General features: G+C 37.1%; 1 protein-coding gene across 1 annotated transcript; it reads right to left on the bottom strand.

Moving 5' to 3' along the window:
- Positions 1-16,001: 16,001 nt before the first annotated feature.
- Positions 16,002-17,592, bottom strand: LOC126765244 (zinc finger BED domain-containing protein 4-like). Its single transcript, XM_050482931.1, has 2 exons — positions 16,328-17,592; positions 16,002-16,266 (listed from the first exon to the last, which is right to left on the bottom strand). The coding sequence occupies exons 1-2, from the start codon at positions 17,519-17,521 to the stop codon at positions 16,102-16,104; spliced, it is 1,359 nt and encodes a 452-aa protein (XP_050338888.1). The 5' UTR covers positions 17,522-17,592; the 3' UTR covers positions 16,002-16,101.
- Positions 17,593-17,838: the final 246 nt, after the last annotated feature.

The raw sequence follows: 17,838 nt of genomic DNA, 5'->3' as shown, positions 1-17,838 counted from the left end.
CCTACGAACCCAATGGATATTTCAAACTTTTGCGAACATCCAACCCATTGGCTAATGCCTTTTGGGAAATTCCTTTTAAAACAAACACGTCTAAAAAAAAATGATCTACCAGCCTACTAGAGAGTAAAGCCCAACGACATTCTTAAGCTTCTTTAGATTTAAGATTTGAATACTTATTGTTAGGTTTTACCAAGCAGACACAATAAATAAAGAAATATTGAAAAAAAAATCAATTTGTGCGAAAAAATTTTCCCTTTTAAACAATGTTTTTTCTTCAACCCATCAGTTGTGATCAAAAAAAACGTTCACAGTTGATTAAAAAATTTGGGAAATTGCATAATTTGCAAACTCAGATGCAAAGGTTCTGAATTAACATCATACGTATTTTTGGGGTCCGAAATGAATATCTAATTGTCACAAGAAAATTGGACTGATTGAAACAAAATCATTAAATCCCCAGTTTTGCAATACTAATAGAAATTTATTTTGTTTTTGGGGGTTTTTTTTTTTGGGTCAATTTCATATTGACATTGTGTTAGTACATTTTCCTTTTTTGACAAAGAGAATCAAGCAGAAAACGAAAAAACATAGAAATTTGCAAATTTAATTTTGTATGAAATTCCCGAAAAACTTGGGTAGGGAATTCACCATTTTCACTGATATTTAGCGAAATGAGAAAGTTTCGGAAAGAAATACTTTTAAAACCCCGTTTTCCTCGCGAGAATGTTTAAAAAAAGAAAATTGAAATACTTTGAAGAATAAATGTCTATGTATATGTAATTATTTTGTATCAGGAAAAAAAAAAATTGGGGGTTCGTAGATGGGCGTAATGGGGACCACTGCCACGCTCACAAATCGCCATTAACCGAACACATGGGCCATAACTAAGCACTTAATTAAGATAGGGAAACTGTAATTTGGTACAGAGGATCACAGTAGAAAAAGGACACCTGCGGGAAAAATTTTAAAAAATTTGGGATGTACATATCTCTTAAACCACTTAATCTACAACAGCCAAATTCACCCAGCACAAATATTACGAGAATTCCTACCGAAAGTGAGAAAATGGATGAAATCGAATGAAAACCTCGCTGACTCCGCATATAACGGTACTGTTCAAAACTACTAAAAGCGCTAAATCAATGACTAAATGCGTCAAAAAAGTTAAAATTTTCCCCAGGATGGTATTTTGATAGCTTTATGGGAGTCGGTGGAAAAATTTGGACAATGGGCGTTTTTTGGTCCAGTTTTGTTGAAATCCCATATCTTGGGACTCTTCCAACTAATTTTGACAACATTTGGTACGTGGTATTTTTTTCCTATTTTTAACAATATGGGGAGTTATCTCAATGTGTTTTCCTCATAACGGTGGATTTTTGTGCCAAAAATAAATATTTTAAATTTAAGCGAAAACTTTACTTACCCCATATAACTAATATCAGGATTTCCGAACACCCTATATATTAGTTTTTTAGTTAGTTAGTGACATGTTAATAGTATATGGTTTGAAAAAAATAGATACAATATGGTCGATCCCAACCAAACCTGGTTTTCGTTTTTCTAAAAAACCCTTTAAGTTCGTCAACATATAAATTATATGGAATATACTTGTATGTAAGGTATATATAAAATTCGGATTTCGATCCTCAGGTTGACGTTTTATATCTTAATGTATTTCCTTGGCTTTTATTCCTGCAAGTTTCAAGAGTATAAAATGTTGGGTTGAATTGAATTTTCCCTTTCCTTCCAAATTTTTATAAATTTATTTATACCTACCAATAAAAATTATTTTTATTTTTAAATTTTTAATTTTTTAATAAATTAATTAAATATTTAAAAAATACATAAGTATATCTCAGATTCATTTGTCGGTATTTTTAAAAAAAGCAAATACGAGCCACATATATGCATTTTGCACAAACATTCATAAGGGAATAAAAAGTGTCGCACGCATCTCCGTTGTCATGGACCCCCCAATGACCCCCATATTTTTGTCGAAGAGTCAACTCGTCGAAGCACTGATGGGCGACAAAGGTCCCAAAAAATTGTCTTGTTGTTCCGGGAAAAAAAACGAACGAACGCCGATTGGCCCGCTTCCATTGCCGCCCCGAACAGCTTCGTTTCAAAGAGCATTTTCCTTCAAAAAACCGAAAAAAAGCGGAGAATTACAAGCCCAGCGATGCTACTTCCACAATTGATTTTTTTTTTTTAGTATCTATAACTGCATTACAATAAACCGATTAAATATTGATATCTGGCAACTATATTGCCACACGTCGGAACCAAGACTTCGTTCAGTAGGCAAGTCATTTCGCTGGTACTTATGTATTATTCTCGAAATTGCAAGTGGTTTTTTGTGTCGCGTAGCACTTCTGAAAATATTTTTTATGGATTCTGTATCAAGAAAACTAAACAAAAAATTTTACTTTAGAAATAAGTGTTTTTGTTATAGTGTCGGGGAGAATGGAGCTATAAATTATTTTTTACTAAACTACAAGGGTTTCACTAACATATAAGCTAAACATTTTCCTCTTTTCCCCTTAAAAAAGCGCATTGAATTAGGTTGGTCACCTGCATAAAATGAGTACTGCTTTATTTTATTTATTTTTTTAATTAAGTACTGAAATCCTACTTTAAAATTTTTCTAGACGGATGGTAATAAGGGGTTTTATCGAGGTTTTAGGGGGTGAAGATTGGACAATTGGCGGGTCCCGCCCACTTTTTAAAATCCCATATCTCGGGACCCGATAGACCGATTTCGACTAAACTTAGTATGTGATATTATTTTAATATTTCTATGTCACGGTATGAAAATGAGCAACATCGGACTACAATCTCAACTATTCCCAAATATAGTTTATAATTCCATTTGATTCTTTCACTTTCCAGTACACGAATTAAGAAGTAATTGATAAAAGGGGAATAAAATTTTACGGTAATAATTCCCATAAAGTATGCCCCCTTTTTGCCCAAAAAAGGGCCCAAATCCAATCAAAAATGTTCAAGCCCATAGGTACCGAATATGGGCCCCCTGTACCTATAGCTCACTTTTGATCGAAAATATCAGTCATTATGTGAGATATGCAATAGAAATTCAGACATAACCCTTTTCCCTTTACAATGATACTTCTGAATATCGAAAATGGGTTATATATAATATAAAGATTTTCGAACTTATAGGTGACTGAAAGGGGATATATCCGCCAATATTTGGGCCAACTAAATTTTAAAAATTGAAAACCCGTTTTAAAATTTCATAGAAAGGTTTTTTTGCGCCTAAAAGATAAAATTTGGGGTGAAAACTTGACCTTCCCCCCCTATAACCTTTCCAAGATTTTGAACATCCCTTTTACTCCATATGATTGGTGATTGTATGGCAAGGTACCTTTTTAAAGAAACCCAGGGGAAAGCTTTTTTTGAGTATGTGGTGTATTAATAGTATGGGAGAGAAAAATTGATAAAAACTGGTCGATACTATCCCGAACTCAAATAATTTAATATAAAAAAGTTCGGTTGCACCCGAAATTAGCTCTTCCTTTTCTCTTTTTTTTTTTTAATATATTGCATTATTATAATAAATCACGCATTTTGATTCATTTTCATTCATAAAATCACTTTTAATTTTCTCCGGCTTTTGAGATCAAATGCTTGTACGACCTGATTACCTGGCGGTCAAGTAAAAACACGAATTTTCGGCATAATAGGGTATGCTGATAGGGGAGCATCTCCAGAGGAGGAATATGCAAAAATAGTATTTTGCTAACCCTTATATTTGATAAATATTCCGATAAAAATCGAATATTTCACATTGTATTTTAAATACACTCTAAACATTTAACTTTTATTTTGTTATTTTTTAGCTAAATTTATTAATTTAAAATTCACTTAGCATTCTCGAAAAAATTAGATTGTTTACGATTATGAGGAAAACGAGTGTTGCCACATCTAAACATAAAATACGAAGGATTGTTTAACATTAACGCGTTTTCTTAGTTTGTATTTTTTCAATTCTTTTGTTTTATTAACTATAAAAAAATTCTTTCCCCAATATTTCACTTATGTTGTAATTGAGCATGCTGAGTACTCTTTTCCGGTGTTTTGCGGCCTCTCGGCAGCGCTGGTCGAGCCAATACCCGCGGAATGACTGAAATTTACGCGCGTAGTACTTCCCACTGGTTGACCCGGCCTTCCGGATGCGCTTTTAAAATAATTATGGTCGAGCTCTTTGGTACTCCTTTAAAAAATAATTCTGATCAAGCAATACCTGGGAGTAAATCCTAAATATTTTATTACCTAATATGACTACAGACTCTTTATGAATAATATAAAAATGTTGATTGTATTCCTTCTATGGTATTACTGCTTGGTCGCAGAAATACTTATATTCCATTATTTGTTTGATAACAGGAAAATGATTGAAATTCAATGCTCTGGCTTATTTCATCACTTAATGTGATGCCCACATACATTTTTAGTATCATACACAGAATTCTAAGGATATAAATATATGTAAGTGATTTTACGAATAAAGATCAGTGAGAGTATAGTGTGTAATCAGCGAGCAACAAGCAATTTTTTTGTTTGTTTTTTTTTGCGGGCGAGGGTGGGAAAATGCCTTCCGCATCGTCCGGTGCTATCATCCTGCAGCGGTATGTGCCACTTGCAGGTCAGCTAAAATCTCCCTCTAAGGAACCGTCGCCCACCCTGGGCCGCGTTGCCGCATTACTTCAATTGGCGTTCCATTTTTCTCATTGAGGAGTACATCTGCTTTCTCACATCAGGTTTTCACGATGCGTGGCACGAATTGCTGCGTATTGTGGATATCCCCAGTTTATTCGGCTCTCCTCATACGTGAATTTTATTTAATCCGCGTTTATTGTGACCAGTCTTCACTGGCGGTGCGTTCTCCTTGCCAGTAGCTCACGTTCAAAAGGAATATTTATGTTCATCATCATCTATCCGTCTGATTCTTTGCCAGACGCCATGGCTCTTCGACCTCTACATTCTGTAGGTACTTTTCTGAAGATATCATGACAAAATCTCACGGGTTGTGTAAAGTCTGTTTAAATTTAGCACATTATAATCACGGTCTTTTCATCCTTTAAACATCCATCTACCCATGAAAAGCATTTCTCCCATCTGCCTCGTCTTCTTCTCTTATCTTTCCGCTCTTGATTGGTTGCCTCTTCTTCTGAGTGATTTCTGGCTCCACGAAACACCGCTCGTGCGTGATTCAATTAAACTCTCTACCGCCTCGCTTTAATATTTCCGTCTTCAATCTTCATTCGCAGGCTGATGTGCAGCTTGTGAGACTGCAGTGCGTTACTAATACTCACGCGCATGATTTTCCTCCCCAAAGCGCGATGCCTTTACAGATTTTAATCATCTCATATAGGACTGGTCTGTCGTCGACATGAAAAGCTTTCTTTTATGAAACAGACTCTCGCTGTTGGCCGTTAATCGGCTCAGTTGAGACGTGATCTTCCTTTGCGCTTCACTGCGTTGCCTTGGTTCTTACTGAAGGATTTAGTCTGGTCAAGTCTTACGCCTGAGTGTTAAACTTGCCTTGCGATATAAGAATATCCCGCAGTCATGTGCATGCCCATCTCCAGGGTGTGTGGCGTTTCGATTGCCAACATTCATCAGTTTTCCCTCCTGTATGAAGCTGGAAGCTCGTGTCTGAAAAACACTACCAAATATGTCCGGTATCATGACCTTGTCTATTTTCCGCTTCTGTATCCTTGCTGTGATTACTGCTGCAATGTCGTCCGTATAGCCACTCTGATACGATTCATCTGGTATTTGAAGCCTTAATATTTCGTCATAACTAATGTTCCACAGGTCTGGGCCTAGAATGGATCTCAGGCTATCTCTACTGTGTCACTGCTTTTGTCGTGATCCTCTTTAGTTTCGGTACAGCAGTTTCGTTACTTAGGTAGCTCCGCACCACAGCCCTAAGGTAGTCAGGTATATTAAAGCCATTTTCGAGGGCGTCGATCATATTTACCCATCTAGCGCTGTTGAAGGCATTTCGTACATCTAGAGTCGCCAGCAACACTATTCTTTTGTATTTATGCCATCTGCGCTGTGCTGCTTCTACGCTTCTATGACGCACTTTAGGGCTCCTATGGTTGATCTGCCGGGTCTACAGCCGTGTTGTCTAGGCGACAGTCCTCCAGCTTCGTTGATAGCCGCTTCGAGTCTGGGTTTAAGTAGGCTTTCGTACAGCTTTCCCGCTGTTCCAAGCATGCATAAAGGCCGGTATGCTGATGGCGAATTGGGGTCTCCTTTTCCCTTACTGATTAGCACCAGCCGCTGCTTTTTCCAGGGTTCAGGGAATATTCCGTCTTCAAGACAGGCGTTGTACATATTCAGTAGTACTCCTGGGCGTTCTGCAGCGATTATTTTGAGGACTTCTGCTGGGATCCCGTCCGGGCCGGGTGATTTGTTCGCCTTGAGCTTGCCGGTGGCTACTTGTAGCTCTTCAAGGGTGAACTGAGGGATTTCCGCAGTGCTTAGAGTTTGTTCTGGATCACTGGCTCTTGTTTCGTGTGTGGGGAATAGTGCGTTCACGATGTGTTCCATTTTGGCAGCGGTTACGTCAGGTGGCTTTGCTCGAGCGCCGAGTTTTTTCATCACTATTTTGTACCCTAGCCCCCAGTGGTTTCTGTTTATATCCTCCCGTAGTTCCTCCCATTCCCGGCGATGTTTTCAGTCCACCAGTAAACTGCTGCTTTTCGTTTGCTGTGGGTAGCCTTGGGTAGCAGGCTTTGGTTATATTACGCATTGTGTGCTCGACTGTTTTTCTTGCTATAAGGGAGGGGTCGCTAGATGGGTTCTGCTCGTCTATTGCGGCGATTAATTTCGATGTGTCTAGCTTCGAAATATTCCACTTTCGTGTTCCACTATATTTGCTGAGCTGGTGAGCGTTTCTTCCAGTGTCGATCATGAAAGAGATGTAGTGATGATCACTGCCAGTGTAGTCCTCCAGGACTTTCCAATTATGTATTGAGCCTGCCATGCGTTCTGTTGATAGGGTGATGTCTGGTGTGGTTTCCTCGCATCCCGGTCTTCTGAACGTGGTTGCATTTCCCGTGTTGAGCACTATTAGACCTAGCCGCGCAGCCATTTCTAGAATTCTCTTTCCTCTCGAGTCAGTGTTTGGCATACCCCACTCTACGGCTCTGGCGTTTAGGTCTCCGGCGATAATCAATTGGCCTTCTATAGTCCTGGCTGTATCCTCTATATTGTCGAGCTTTTCTTGGAATTCCTGTGTACTATCGCTTGGCGTCAAGTAGCAGCTAATTACTGTAAAAATTTCGCACTTGGCCCACACGAAACCGTTGCCGTTCCCATTGCTTACAGTGGTGGCGTTACTCCCTGGTGGTAGTCATATAGCGGCAGTTGAGCTGCTATCTTCTAGCCTCTCTCTTTCTTTTTGTATTGCTCGCTTATGATGATTATCTCGTAGTCATTTTCCATCACCATTTGCGAGAGTAGTGCGCCAGCGGCCTTGCATCTATGCATGTTGGCTTGTAGGATCTTCATCTGTTTCGGTAATTCCTATATTCCGAGCATTTTGCGGAGCCCGGAATGTGATTCGGCAGCATGAAGGGGGCTTTGTGCACTCTTTTAATTTGTGCCCTGGTTGGCCGCATTTAATGCAGACACCTTGCCCTCTTCTATCGGGCCCTTTGCAATCCCAGGTTAAGTGCCCTGGTCCAAAGCACCGGAAGCACCTTTTGGGGGTTTCTTTTAGCCGCAGTCGGCAATAAACCCATCCAATTTTGATGCGTGCCTGTCGCATCAGTGTGTCTGCCCTATCTTGGTCCATCGTTATGTATGCCCTTACCTGCTCTCTTGTGTTTGGAGCTGTTATATTAATTAATAAGTCATCGGTGGGGTCTTGTAGCGCTTCTTTGACAGCCGCTGCAACTTCCTCTTTTGTGGTGAGTGAGTCGAGGTCTCTGATTTCTATGGTAGCCTTAGTTTTAAGGTCGGCGACAGTTGCAGTCTCTTTAAGTGTGGACTTAAGTGCCTCACAGAAGCTGGCCTTTGTGGACTGCCCCTTCTCTAGCTCTAGTAATAGGGCCCCGGCTCTTGTTTTGCGGATCTCCTTGATCTTGACCTCTGCTTCTTTAAGATCTACCTTACTACGGATATTCTTGAGGACTTCGGCGTAGCTATTCCCTTCTGCTGGCTTTATTATAACGGCCTCTGTTTGTCGTTTAGGCCTATTATTCTCTTTCTGGCTTGCGGCCATGTTGTTGCTTGTTGCCTCTTGTTTGCGTTTTTGGGCGCTTTTTCGATCGTTCCTTCGTTTGCGTGGGTCTTTCTAGGTTTTTTAGGCAAAACTTTTTGCCACTGGCCGTCGTTTTCATGTCGTGGTCGCACTGTTTCTCGCGGCTCGACTGGGCTTGTCGCACGGCGCTTCGAGACTGCTGACTCGGGGGTCGTGATGCGTCTGCTTAAGTGTGCTCGCCTTTTTTTGTTCTCTGCGGTGAGCCAGTTTCTGCGGTAGCACTTTATGACGTCGAAGAGTTCGTCCAGCTGTGCCGCTCCATTCTTGACGTCCATGCTGACGTTCTTTTGTTTTGCCATCGCCAATTTCATTTTTTGCACTATACCCTTGCACTTTTCTAGGGATTCCTCTTCTGCCCGTCTCATTTGGGTGATGTACTCTTGTTTCGGCGAGTTTTGAGTTCCTTATCTCGCGACAACTGGGGTGCTCTTCCCTTCTGCGTGTTTTGCCGGTGCTGCTTGTGTGACCGGAGTCTCCTTTGGGACTGTCTTTTATCCATTTTTTTCTGTCTGTTTTGGAGTGGCGATGAGTACGGGGACCTGAGTACCCTACTGCTTCTACGGAAGGCTGTCCCGTATTCCTCTTCTTGGCCATCTTTGTTCTGTTGTTCTTTTTGTTGTTGTTGCGGTGTGTTCATTTTTTTTCTATTGGGTCTCAGCCGCTATCTCCGCACGTTGTAACAGTCGCCCTTAATGAACTCCGTGGTTATCTATGCAAGCAGGGAGGCCACGCGATGGTTGACACAAGTCCTTATGGGACCTTGTGTTCAGAGACAGGTTCGGGCGCGAATCAGGAGCTCGTCTCAACTGAACCTGTACGGCCAAAGATATTTTGGCGACGTGCATTGAACGTACTTGAAGACCTGCCATGGTTTTAACGAGACGGAGGTGAGAGCAGTATTACCCTGCCAGCCATTTCGATAAGATGTCACTCCTATCTACTGAGGTGGCAGATTACTGCCCTCCCCAGCCCTTTGTCAATCTGTTCCATATCGGTTTTCCAGTACACCATAAACAGAATTTTACTGGTCTCAATTCTGATGGGCTTTTGCCCAGGGTTTTTCGTCGTCTTCTGTTCCCTTGTCGCTTTGTTGCCTCCCTCTCTTGGGTAGGTTATCCCTCGGTGCAGCCCCGGTGGGGGTTGTGGACGCTTATTTTAAGGCGGCATCTTCTCGCCTCTTCGCGGGAGGTTCATTGGGCGCGTGAGGCGTTTTGAGCCAAGCCCTCCTCTCCTGCAGCTCTTGGTCGGGGGCTGCGTATTACTATTCGCAGCTAACCTACTTATTGTAGGCCGTCCACTATCCGCCAGCTGTGACCCCGGTAGTAGCCTGAGCTCAGCCCTACCTAGCAAGCATTACCGCACTCAAACCAACACGTTGTGTTTCATTTCTGCCGCACGTAGCGGACGAAAACATTTTTTTTAATACTTTCCACGCAAGGGAAGTTAATTGGCGCCCAACGTTAAGGGCTCGTATAAAAGGAGAGAAATGTATCCCTAGCACCGTAACGGTCGCGGTTAGTGAACACCAGTACCAGAACCAGTCAACGTACATAAACCTCGTGCGAGAGGTAGTACCTACGCGAATAACGCATTAAAAAATTAAAAAAAAAACAAGCATCCCAAAAAAGGGAGAAAAGTTAAAACAAAAATTCCAAAACTCTAAAAACGTGTCGCGTAAACAAACAAAACTGAAATAAACCTAAATAATTCATTAGAAAAGTAACAGTGACCAAAAAAGTCAAAACCTGAAATAAACTGAGTGGGAACAAGCAACGAAGTGACAATCGCAGGATAACAAAAACAAGAAATTTAAAATATTTTAAATAATTGATTTAAAAATCAATAGCTAAAACAATTAATTAAAACATAATTAATCAACAAAATACAAAATTACAAAAACAGAAAGAGTGACTTAAATCACAAAAATACAATTATTTTATAAAACAGCATCATCAACAGAGGTAACAACCGCAGCGGCAACAATTGCATCATCAACGAAAGTGTCAACAGCAGCAATTACAAAGGACTAGTAACAGCAGCAGTAGTAACAACATTAGCGGAGGTGTCAACAGCGTCAACAATTGCATCATTAGCGGGAATTCTAACAGAGACAACGAGAGAATACATTTGCAAGTTTAAATTAAAATTAACTATATATTGAGAATATACTATATATTAGAAATGGGAAATAGCCCAAGTATTAAATATAAAAAAAACTGTCATATTGTGACTTTTGTAAGGGCGATCATGATACTAGGGAATGTCCTAAAGTCAAAAAACAAAAAACTAAAGACTATAACTAATGGTTTGTACAACCAATAAATTACATAATTAAAAGCTGCGATTTAACACCGCAAGGGGGACCCTCCAGCTTATAACAATTAAAAATTCTCTGCGATTCACCTCTCAAGGGACCCTCCAGAGAATTATAAAAAAATTAATTCAACCAAAAAATTTCTTTTTAGTAAAACAATAATTAAAGACTCGACCCGCCATATAACAAAAATATATTGAAACCGCGATTCACCACCGCAAGGGGGACTCTTCGGTTTATAATAAATCTTAATTCTGCGATTCTGAACTCCAGAGCCTCCAGAATAAAAAAGCACCTCTTCCTAGAAGGGACAAAATAAAAATAATTAACAAAAAAGACCAGAAACTGAAAATTAGACAAGATGGCTAACGGTGACGCTTTGACCGTAGACCTAATAGCTCGCCTTATTGCTGACAGCAATATAGCATTACGAGAGGAAGTAGAGCAATTACGCTCACAAATAGTAATCAATACCAATAGTGCAACCGAATTTCTAACACAGACAATAGACGATAATATAGCCTGTCAAGAATCGTTAGATGTAGTCAAATCCGTACCTGAATTTACTGGTAGATTGAACTTATATGTTAGTTGGAAAGAGGCAGCGCTTAACGCTATGAGCCTATACGTGGGGGGCAGTAGAAAATACTTTGCTGCACTCACAATACTTAGAAACAAAATAACGCAAGATGCAAACGATGCATTAACTAACCATGGAACAGTCCTTATTTATGATGCAATTCTATATCGTTTAGACTTTGCATATGCGGACAAACGTCCTATACATATAATCGAACAAGAACTAAGTATCTTAAGGCAGGGTACAATGTCGGTTGTAGAATATTACAACCTCGTCAACAAAAAGTTGACGCTACATATTAATAAACAAAACAATCATGACACACAGAAAAAACGCAGACCTGACAAAAGAATTAAATAAAAAGAATAGCGAACATGCTTAAAAATGTTTATAACAGGACTAAACACCCCATTCTCTCTTAACCCACAAGATTTACCTGACGCTTTAGCAAAAGCTCAGGAACTCGAATCAAATAATCAAAGTGCCCGGTTTGCTCAAAACTTCATGTATGATAGAAACAAGGTGAAGCCAACGTATACAAAAAATAATTTAAGATTTCCTCAAAGGAACAGCCCTCCAAATAACAACATACATTATAATTTTCCGAAACCAACCCCGATGGACATAGATCCATCTGTTCCAGACTTCATAATAGCAATTTTTATCGACAACAAGGCAATAGCAATTTTAATCAAAACATAAAACCTATGTAAACGAATGCAAACTTTCAGCCAAATAGGGGACAAAATCAAGAAGCGCATGGGGTAAAGCGGCTTAGAGAAAGTAATCATAGCTTTCGCCCGCTGGAGAAAAGTCAAAGAATTAACAATATTAAGGAGGATAATTTTTTAGGCCAAAATTAACTCTGCCATATATTTTTCAAAAATTTTAAAATATTTATAGATACGGGAGCAACTAGTTGCTATATTAAATCAGGAATATACAAAAATAAAAAAAAATTGGACATACAAAAGAGAGTAAAAACAATTAACGGATTTTCGATAATACGCTATTATCACATTATTACATTATTCAGTAAAAAACAAATATTCTACGAAATCGAAAATTTGGAAGCAGACCTATTAATAGGATACAAATTTTTGAAGGACATTAATGCGGTGATTAACTTGGAAAAAAAGAAGTTAATAATAAATACAAAAGAGAGTAAAACCAATTAATGGATTTTCGATAATACGTTATTATCATATTATTACATTATTCAGTAAAAAACATATATTCTACGAAATCGAAAATTTGGAAGCAGACCTTTTAATAAGATACAAATTTTTGAAGGACATTAATGCGGTGATTAACTTGGAAAAAAGAAGTTAATAATAAATAATGAAAAAGAGGAGGATATATTTTGCTTAGGATGCGAATATGACCATCAAAAAAATAAGGATAATTTAAAGATCGTTAAGGAGGACGAAATTACTTTGGAAGCAAAGACTTCCAAAGCGCCAGCCGACGGAAATACCAGCAAATATAAAAAAATAAATACTGTGGAGCAGGAAAGCTCTACAACGCCAGCTGAAGATTTATACCAGCAGAGTAGAAGTAATAATTATGCAAAAAATATTGTGGAACAAAAAGTTCTACAACGCCAGCCGATGATAATACCGGCAGATTAAATAAAAAAATTATTGTGGAACGAAAGAGTTCTACAACGTAATACCGGCAAATTAAATAAAAAATATATTGTTGAACGAAAAAGTTCTACAACGCCAGTGGATATATTTACCGACAATGTAGAAAATGAAAACTATGTAAACAAAATTATTTTAGAGGACAAATTTTCTAAAGCTCCAGTCGAAGGAAATACCGACATAAACGAAGATAAAATTGAAAATTTGAGAGAAGAAATTAGAAATGAAATATATACATATGTATATACGTTCTTCAATAAATATGAATTTAACGTTTTGAACGGATATAAAAGCGGAAATAATGACAATTGCTGAAACTCCTATATGGAGTAAACAATACCCATATCCTCTTTCTGCTAATCCCTTCATAAACGAAGAGGTAAAAAAAATGATGGAAGATAAAATAATAAGGCCAAGTAAGAGCGCATATAATTCACCAATTTGGGTTGTACCAAAAAAAGGTGTTAATGAAGACGGTACGCCGAAATTGCGAATGGTAATCGATTATAAAAAATTAAATGAAGTAACAAAATCAGATAAATATCCAATTCCAGATAGCAATATAATACTTTCAAATATAGGAAGTTCAAAATATTTTTTCACAATAGATCTGGAATCAGGTTTTCACCAGATCCTTATTGAAGAACACGATATTGAAAAAACTGCATTTTCAGTAAGTAATGGAAAATACGAATTTTTAAGAATGCCATTTGGTTTAAAAAACGCGCCTAGTATATTTCAAAGGGCGATGGCCAATGTTTTAAGGGATTTTATTGGAAAATTTTGTCTCGTTTATATTGACGATATAATCGTATTTTCAAAAAGCTTCCAGGAACATAAAAAACATTTAAGTATAATAATAAAAGTAATAAAAACGCAAATATGAAAATTTCATTACAAAATTCTAAATTCTACCAAGAAGAATTAGAATTTTTAGGATATATTGTTGCAAATAATGTTATAAAGATAGATCCAAAAAAGTTGAAACAATTTCAAATTTTCCGGTTCCAACAACTCTACGACAATTACGAAGTTTCCTAGGAATGATTGGATATTACAGAAAGTTTATTAAAAATTATGCTAAAATAGCAAAACCATTAACAATACATTTATCAGGTGAAAACGGAAGAGTTTCACAACATATGTCTAAAAAAAATTAAAATTAGATTAGAACGAGAAGGACTTTTGGCAATTGAGAAATTGAAGTCTATATTAGTAGATCAAATTGAATTAATTCAACCAAATTTTAACGAAACATTTATATTAACAACAGACGCATCAAATGAAGCTATTGGTGGAGTCTTAAGCCAAGGGGGCAAACCTATTACGTTTATACCTAAAACATTAAATTCAACAGAAAAAAATTATGCGACTAATGAAAGAAACTATATGCTATCGTATGGGCATTAAAAAATCTAAGGTATTATTTATACGGAGTTTCAGATTTGGAAATTCATACCGATCACCAACCACTGACATTTGCAGTCTTACCTAGAAATCCAAATGCCAAAATGAAAAGATGGCCCGCTTTAATTGGAGAATATGGAGCAAAAATTATTTATAAACCAGGCAAAACAAATGTGGTAGCAGTTGCTCTATCACGACCATTTCTTAATAATTTATCCGACGAATCGTCAACCACAGGAACTCAACATTCAGCTGAAAGTAGTGATCATACTCAGATACCCGAGACAAAAAAAACATTAAACCAATTTAAACAAGAAATTTTACTAAGTAAAAATAGATTTACAATACATGAGCAAACTCAAGAATTTGGAAAAATAAGACATTTAATTGAATATGATACAGTTGATAATTTAATCACAATATTAAAGGAATACATCAAACCAAGTATAGTTACGGCAATACATTGCTCAATAGAGGATCTATACGAAATAAAAGCGAAAATAAGAGAACAATTTACTAATAAATTCATATATACGAAAAATTCTGCAATTGATATAACAAACAGAGAAGACCAAGGAATTATAATTGACAAATGCATAAACGAGCACATAGAAGTTACCAAGAAAATTTGGATCAAATTTGCAAAAAATATTATTGGCCTGAAATGAGAAAACAATTCAAAGAATATGTAAGGAATTGCGACATATACATATGTAGTATGTAATGAAAACAAATATGATAGACACCTTATAAAAATACCAATTGGAGAGGTCCCAATACCTACAGAGGAAGGAGTACAAATACACATAGATATATTCTATGCGCAATTTTTAAAATTCATTACGTGCATAGATAGCTATTCCAAATTTTTGGTTATTAAGCAAATGGAAGATAAGATTAATTTAGAAGATAAAGTGTTAGAAATATTACAAAGTTTCTCTAATATAAAGAAGTTAACAATAGATAATGAACCAAGATTCACTACGGTACAATTTAAGTCCTTGATGCAGAGACTTCAAATCGAAATATTTTTTTTGTAACCCAAATCATAGTACCACGAATAGTCAAATCGAGAGGGTACATTCAAAAATAATTGAAATTTCGCGATGTATTAAACAAGAATATAACTTAATAAGCTTTACAGAATCAATATTTAGAGCTGCCCAACAATATAATACTCGTAAAACTATACATACATTCGGTAACTAATGAGAAACCATTTGAAGCAGCGTTTAAAAAACTGCGGCAAGTTTCAGTTTATATGATTTTGCTTCTGCTACTGCTTCTGAAAAAATCAGAAGTCGCAGTCGAAGCATAGACAAAAATCAAACAGTTACGAAAATCACAAATCAGCATAAGTCGCCGTTATTCGTTTTTCTGCTTTCTGCTTTGCTGTAGCTTTCGATCGTATACATAAGTTGCCGCAGCAGCTATCGACAACTTTTGACAGTCGTCGGCAGTCACAGTCGCGAAAAACGAGGCATTCGACTTATTGTTGCTTTTGATTTTTGTCGCTGTTGCTTTCGATCAGCAGCGTAAGTCGAAAAAAGCAAGAAGCGTCCGATTCGTGGAAGTCACCGGCAGTCGCCGTCTTGTTCTTTTTGCTCTTTTGCTTTTACTTGCAATTAGAAGTTCTTTCGGAAGTCGTCAGCAGTCGAAGCCTCAAAAAACGAGGCATTCGACTTATTGATGCTTTTGATTTTTGATTTTGACGCTGCTGCTTTCAATTAGAAGCATAAGTAAAATAAGCAGTTGAGAAAAGAAGTACATACAAATGTATATTTTTATAAAAACTTCAATGATTAAACGTGTATGTACATATGTATATTAAAAAAAACATTATAATTTTAAATTATTCATCTTCATCTTCAAAAAGAGGCAAGGTGTCGATGGCATGGTCCAAAAAACTGGGATTTAGTTTGACCAATAATATGTTCTCAAGAACATCCTGGCTTAAGCGGTTGCGGTAGTCAGTAAGCACCAGTCTGAGCGCGGAGAATGCTCGTTCGATTGATACCTGTTATAAAATAATCAAAAGAATAAAAATGCTTCAATTAATTACGTCATTCGCATTTTACCTGAGTTGGTGGTACAGCATAACAAACATTACTTATGGCGTATAACTCCTGATCTGTGTACTGCTTTTCCTTCCAGTAAGTTAATACGTCAGTGTCAAGCCTTTGATATGGAAGCTGGAGATTTTCAATTTTGGAATAAACATCCATAGTACTGTTTCCTTCCGTTTGAACCCCTTGCGATAGGTATGCCTCCAACAATGCGTCTTCTTCATCAAAAAAATAATTTTCCATTTGAGTTTTGGAGGAATTCGGCGTTGTGCACATATTGCCAGTAGGGTTTAAACTACATAGTCTGTCCCAAATGTATTTCAAATGAATGATTGCATCATTTTTTTGTTGCAAGGACAATATATGCTGAAACCGGGGATCCAAAAACAAGCACGAAATTACAAATTTGTTTTTTAACAATATTTCGGTTCGTTTTTCTATAGAACTTATAATTTGATTTCCAATCGTTTTTGTTAATTGCTGACTTGATTCTCGTACTATTTTCTCTGTAGAAATTTTCAGCTTAAGCCATTGGGCGTAGAAATTACTGTAATGCAATTGTTCCTCTTGAAACTTTTTTATTGTTTTTTGCAAGGGGCTAAACACTTTGAAATAAGTCTCAATAAATTCCCAAAACGATGAATCTATATCAAAATTTTCTTCCGGTGTTTTGTTTCTAATGGATTCAATTTTGCTTAAAATGTCTTTCGCTTCAATCAAGTTTTCTAACATTGAAAAGGTAGATCCCCATCTGGTTGGACAATCAAGTTGTGGCATTTTCAATTTTTTCAGTTCAAATATTTCACGATACCCGTTGGACGTTTTTTTTATATATTTTGTCAAATTTCTGCAATTCAATAACGACTTCAATATGTCCAATGACTTAGTAACATCAATAGCAACCAGTTGCGCTGTATGTGCAGCACAACGACAAACTTGTATATTGCCTATTAATACATGTGGTATGGTTTCTACACATTCAATTTTGTTTAGATAATCATCGTTGGTGCACTCTTCGTCGTCATTTTCAATATATTCCTCGGAAACAAATGATAAAATATTGGTTGTTTTAACCATATTTGCTACGTTGTCAGAAGTAATGGAGACGATTTGATTTAAATTAATACTATAAATATTAAGCACTTTCACCACCTCAGCTGCAAGATTTTTCGCTCCACTCGACCCTTGTCCTTTCAACTCAATCATTCCCAAGATAACAGATTTTATTTCAGCACTAATTGAATAAAATGCACTAATATTGAGCACTAATTCCGAAAATATTTCTTGACATTCGTGTTGCACTGTCAATTTTTAAAGATAATAGTGTGTTCTTAAGTTTATTTGTTATGTCAGCCCTTATATTATTTGCCACTATTTCTAATGTATTTTTGCAGTTTGCTGTATTTAATGTCATTTTTTTTCCATCTGCACTTTTAAGACCTTCACAAATTGGATCGACGATATTTCGCATGTTTTGTGAATTTAAAACATTAAAAGGAATGCTATTTTCCGTTATTAATCCA

This window comes from Bactrocera neohumeralis, unplaced genomic scaffold, assembly GCF_024586455.1.
Source record: "Bactrocera neohumeralis isolate Rockhampton unplaced genomic scaffold, APGP_CSIRO_Bneo_wtdbg2-racon-allhic-juicebox.fasta_v2 cluster10, whole genome shotgun sequence".
In the NCBI taxonomy this organism is placed as follows: domain Eukaryota; kingdom Metazoa; phylum Arthropoda; class Insecta; order Diptera; family Tephritidae; genus Bactrocera; species Bactrocera neohumeralis.
The sequence above is the reverse complement of the archived record's forward strand: the minus strand, read 5'-3'. Positions and strand labels throughout refer to the sequence as shown.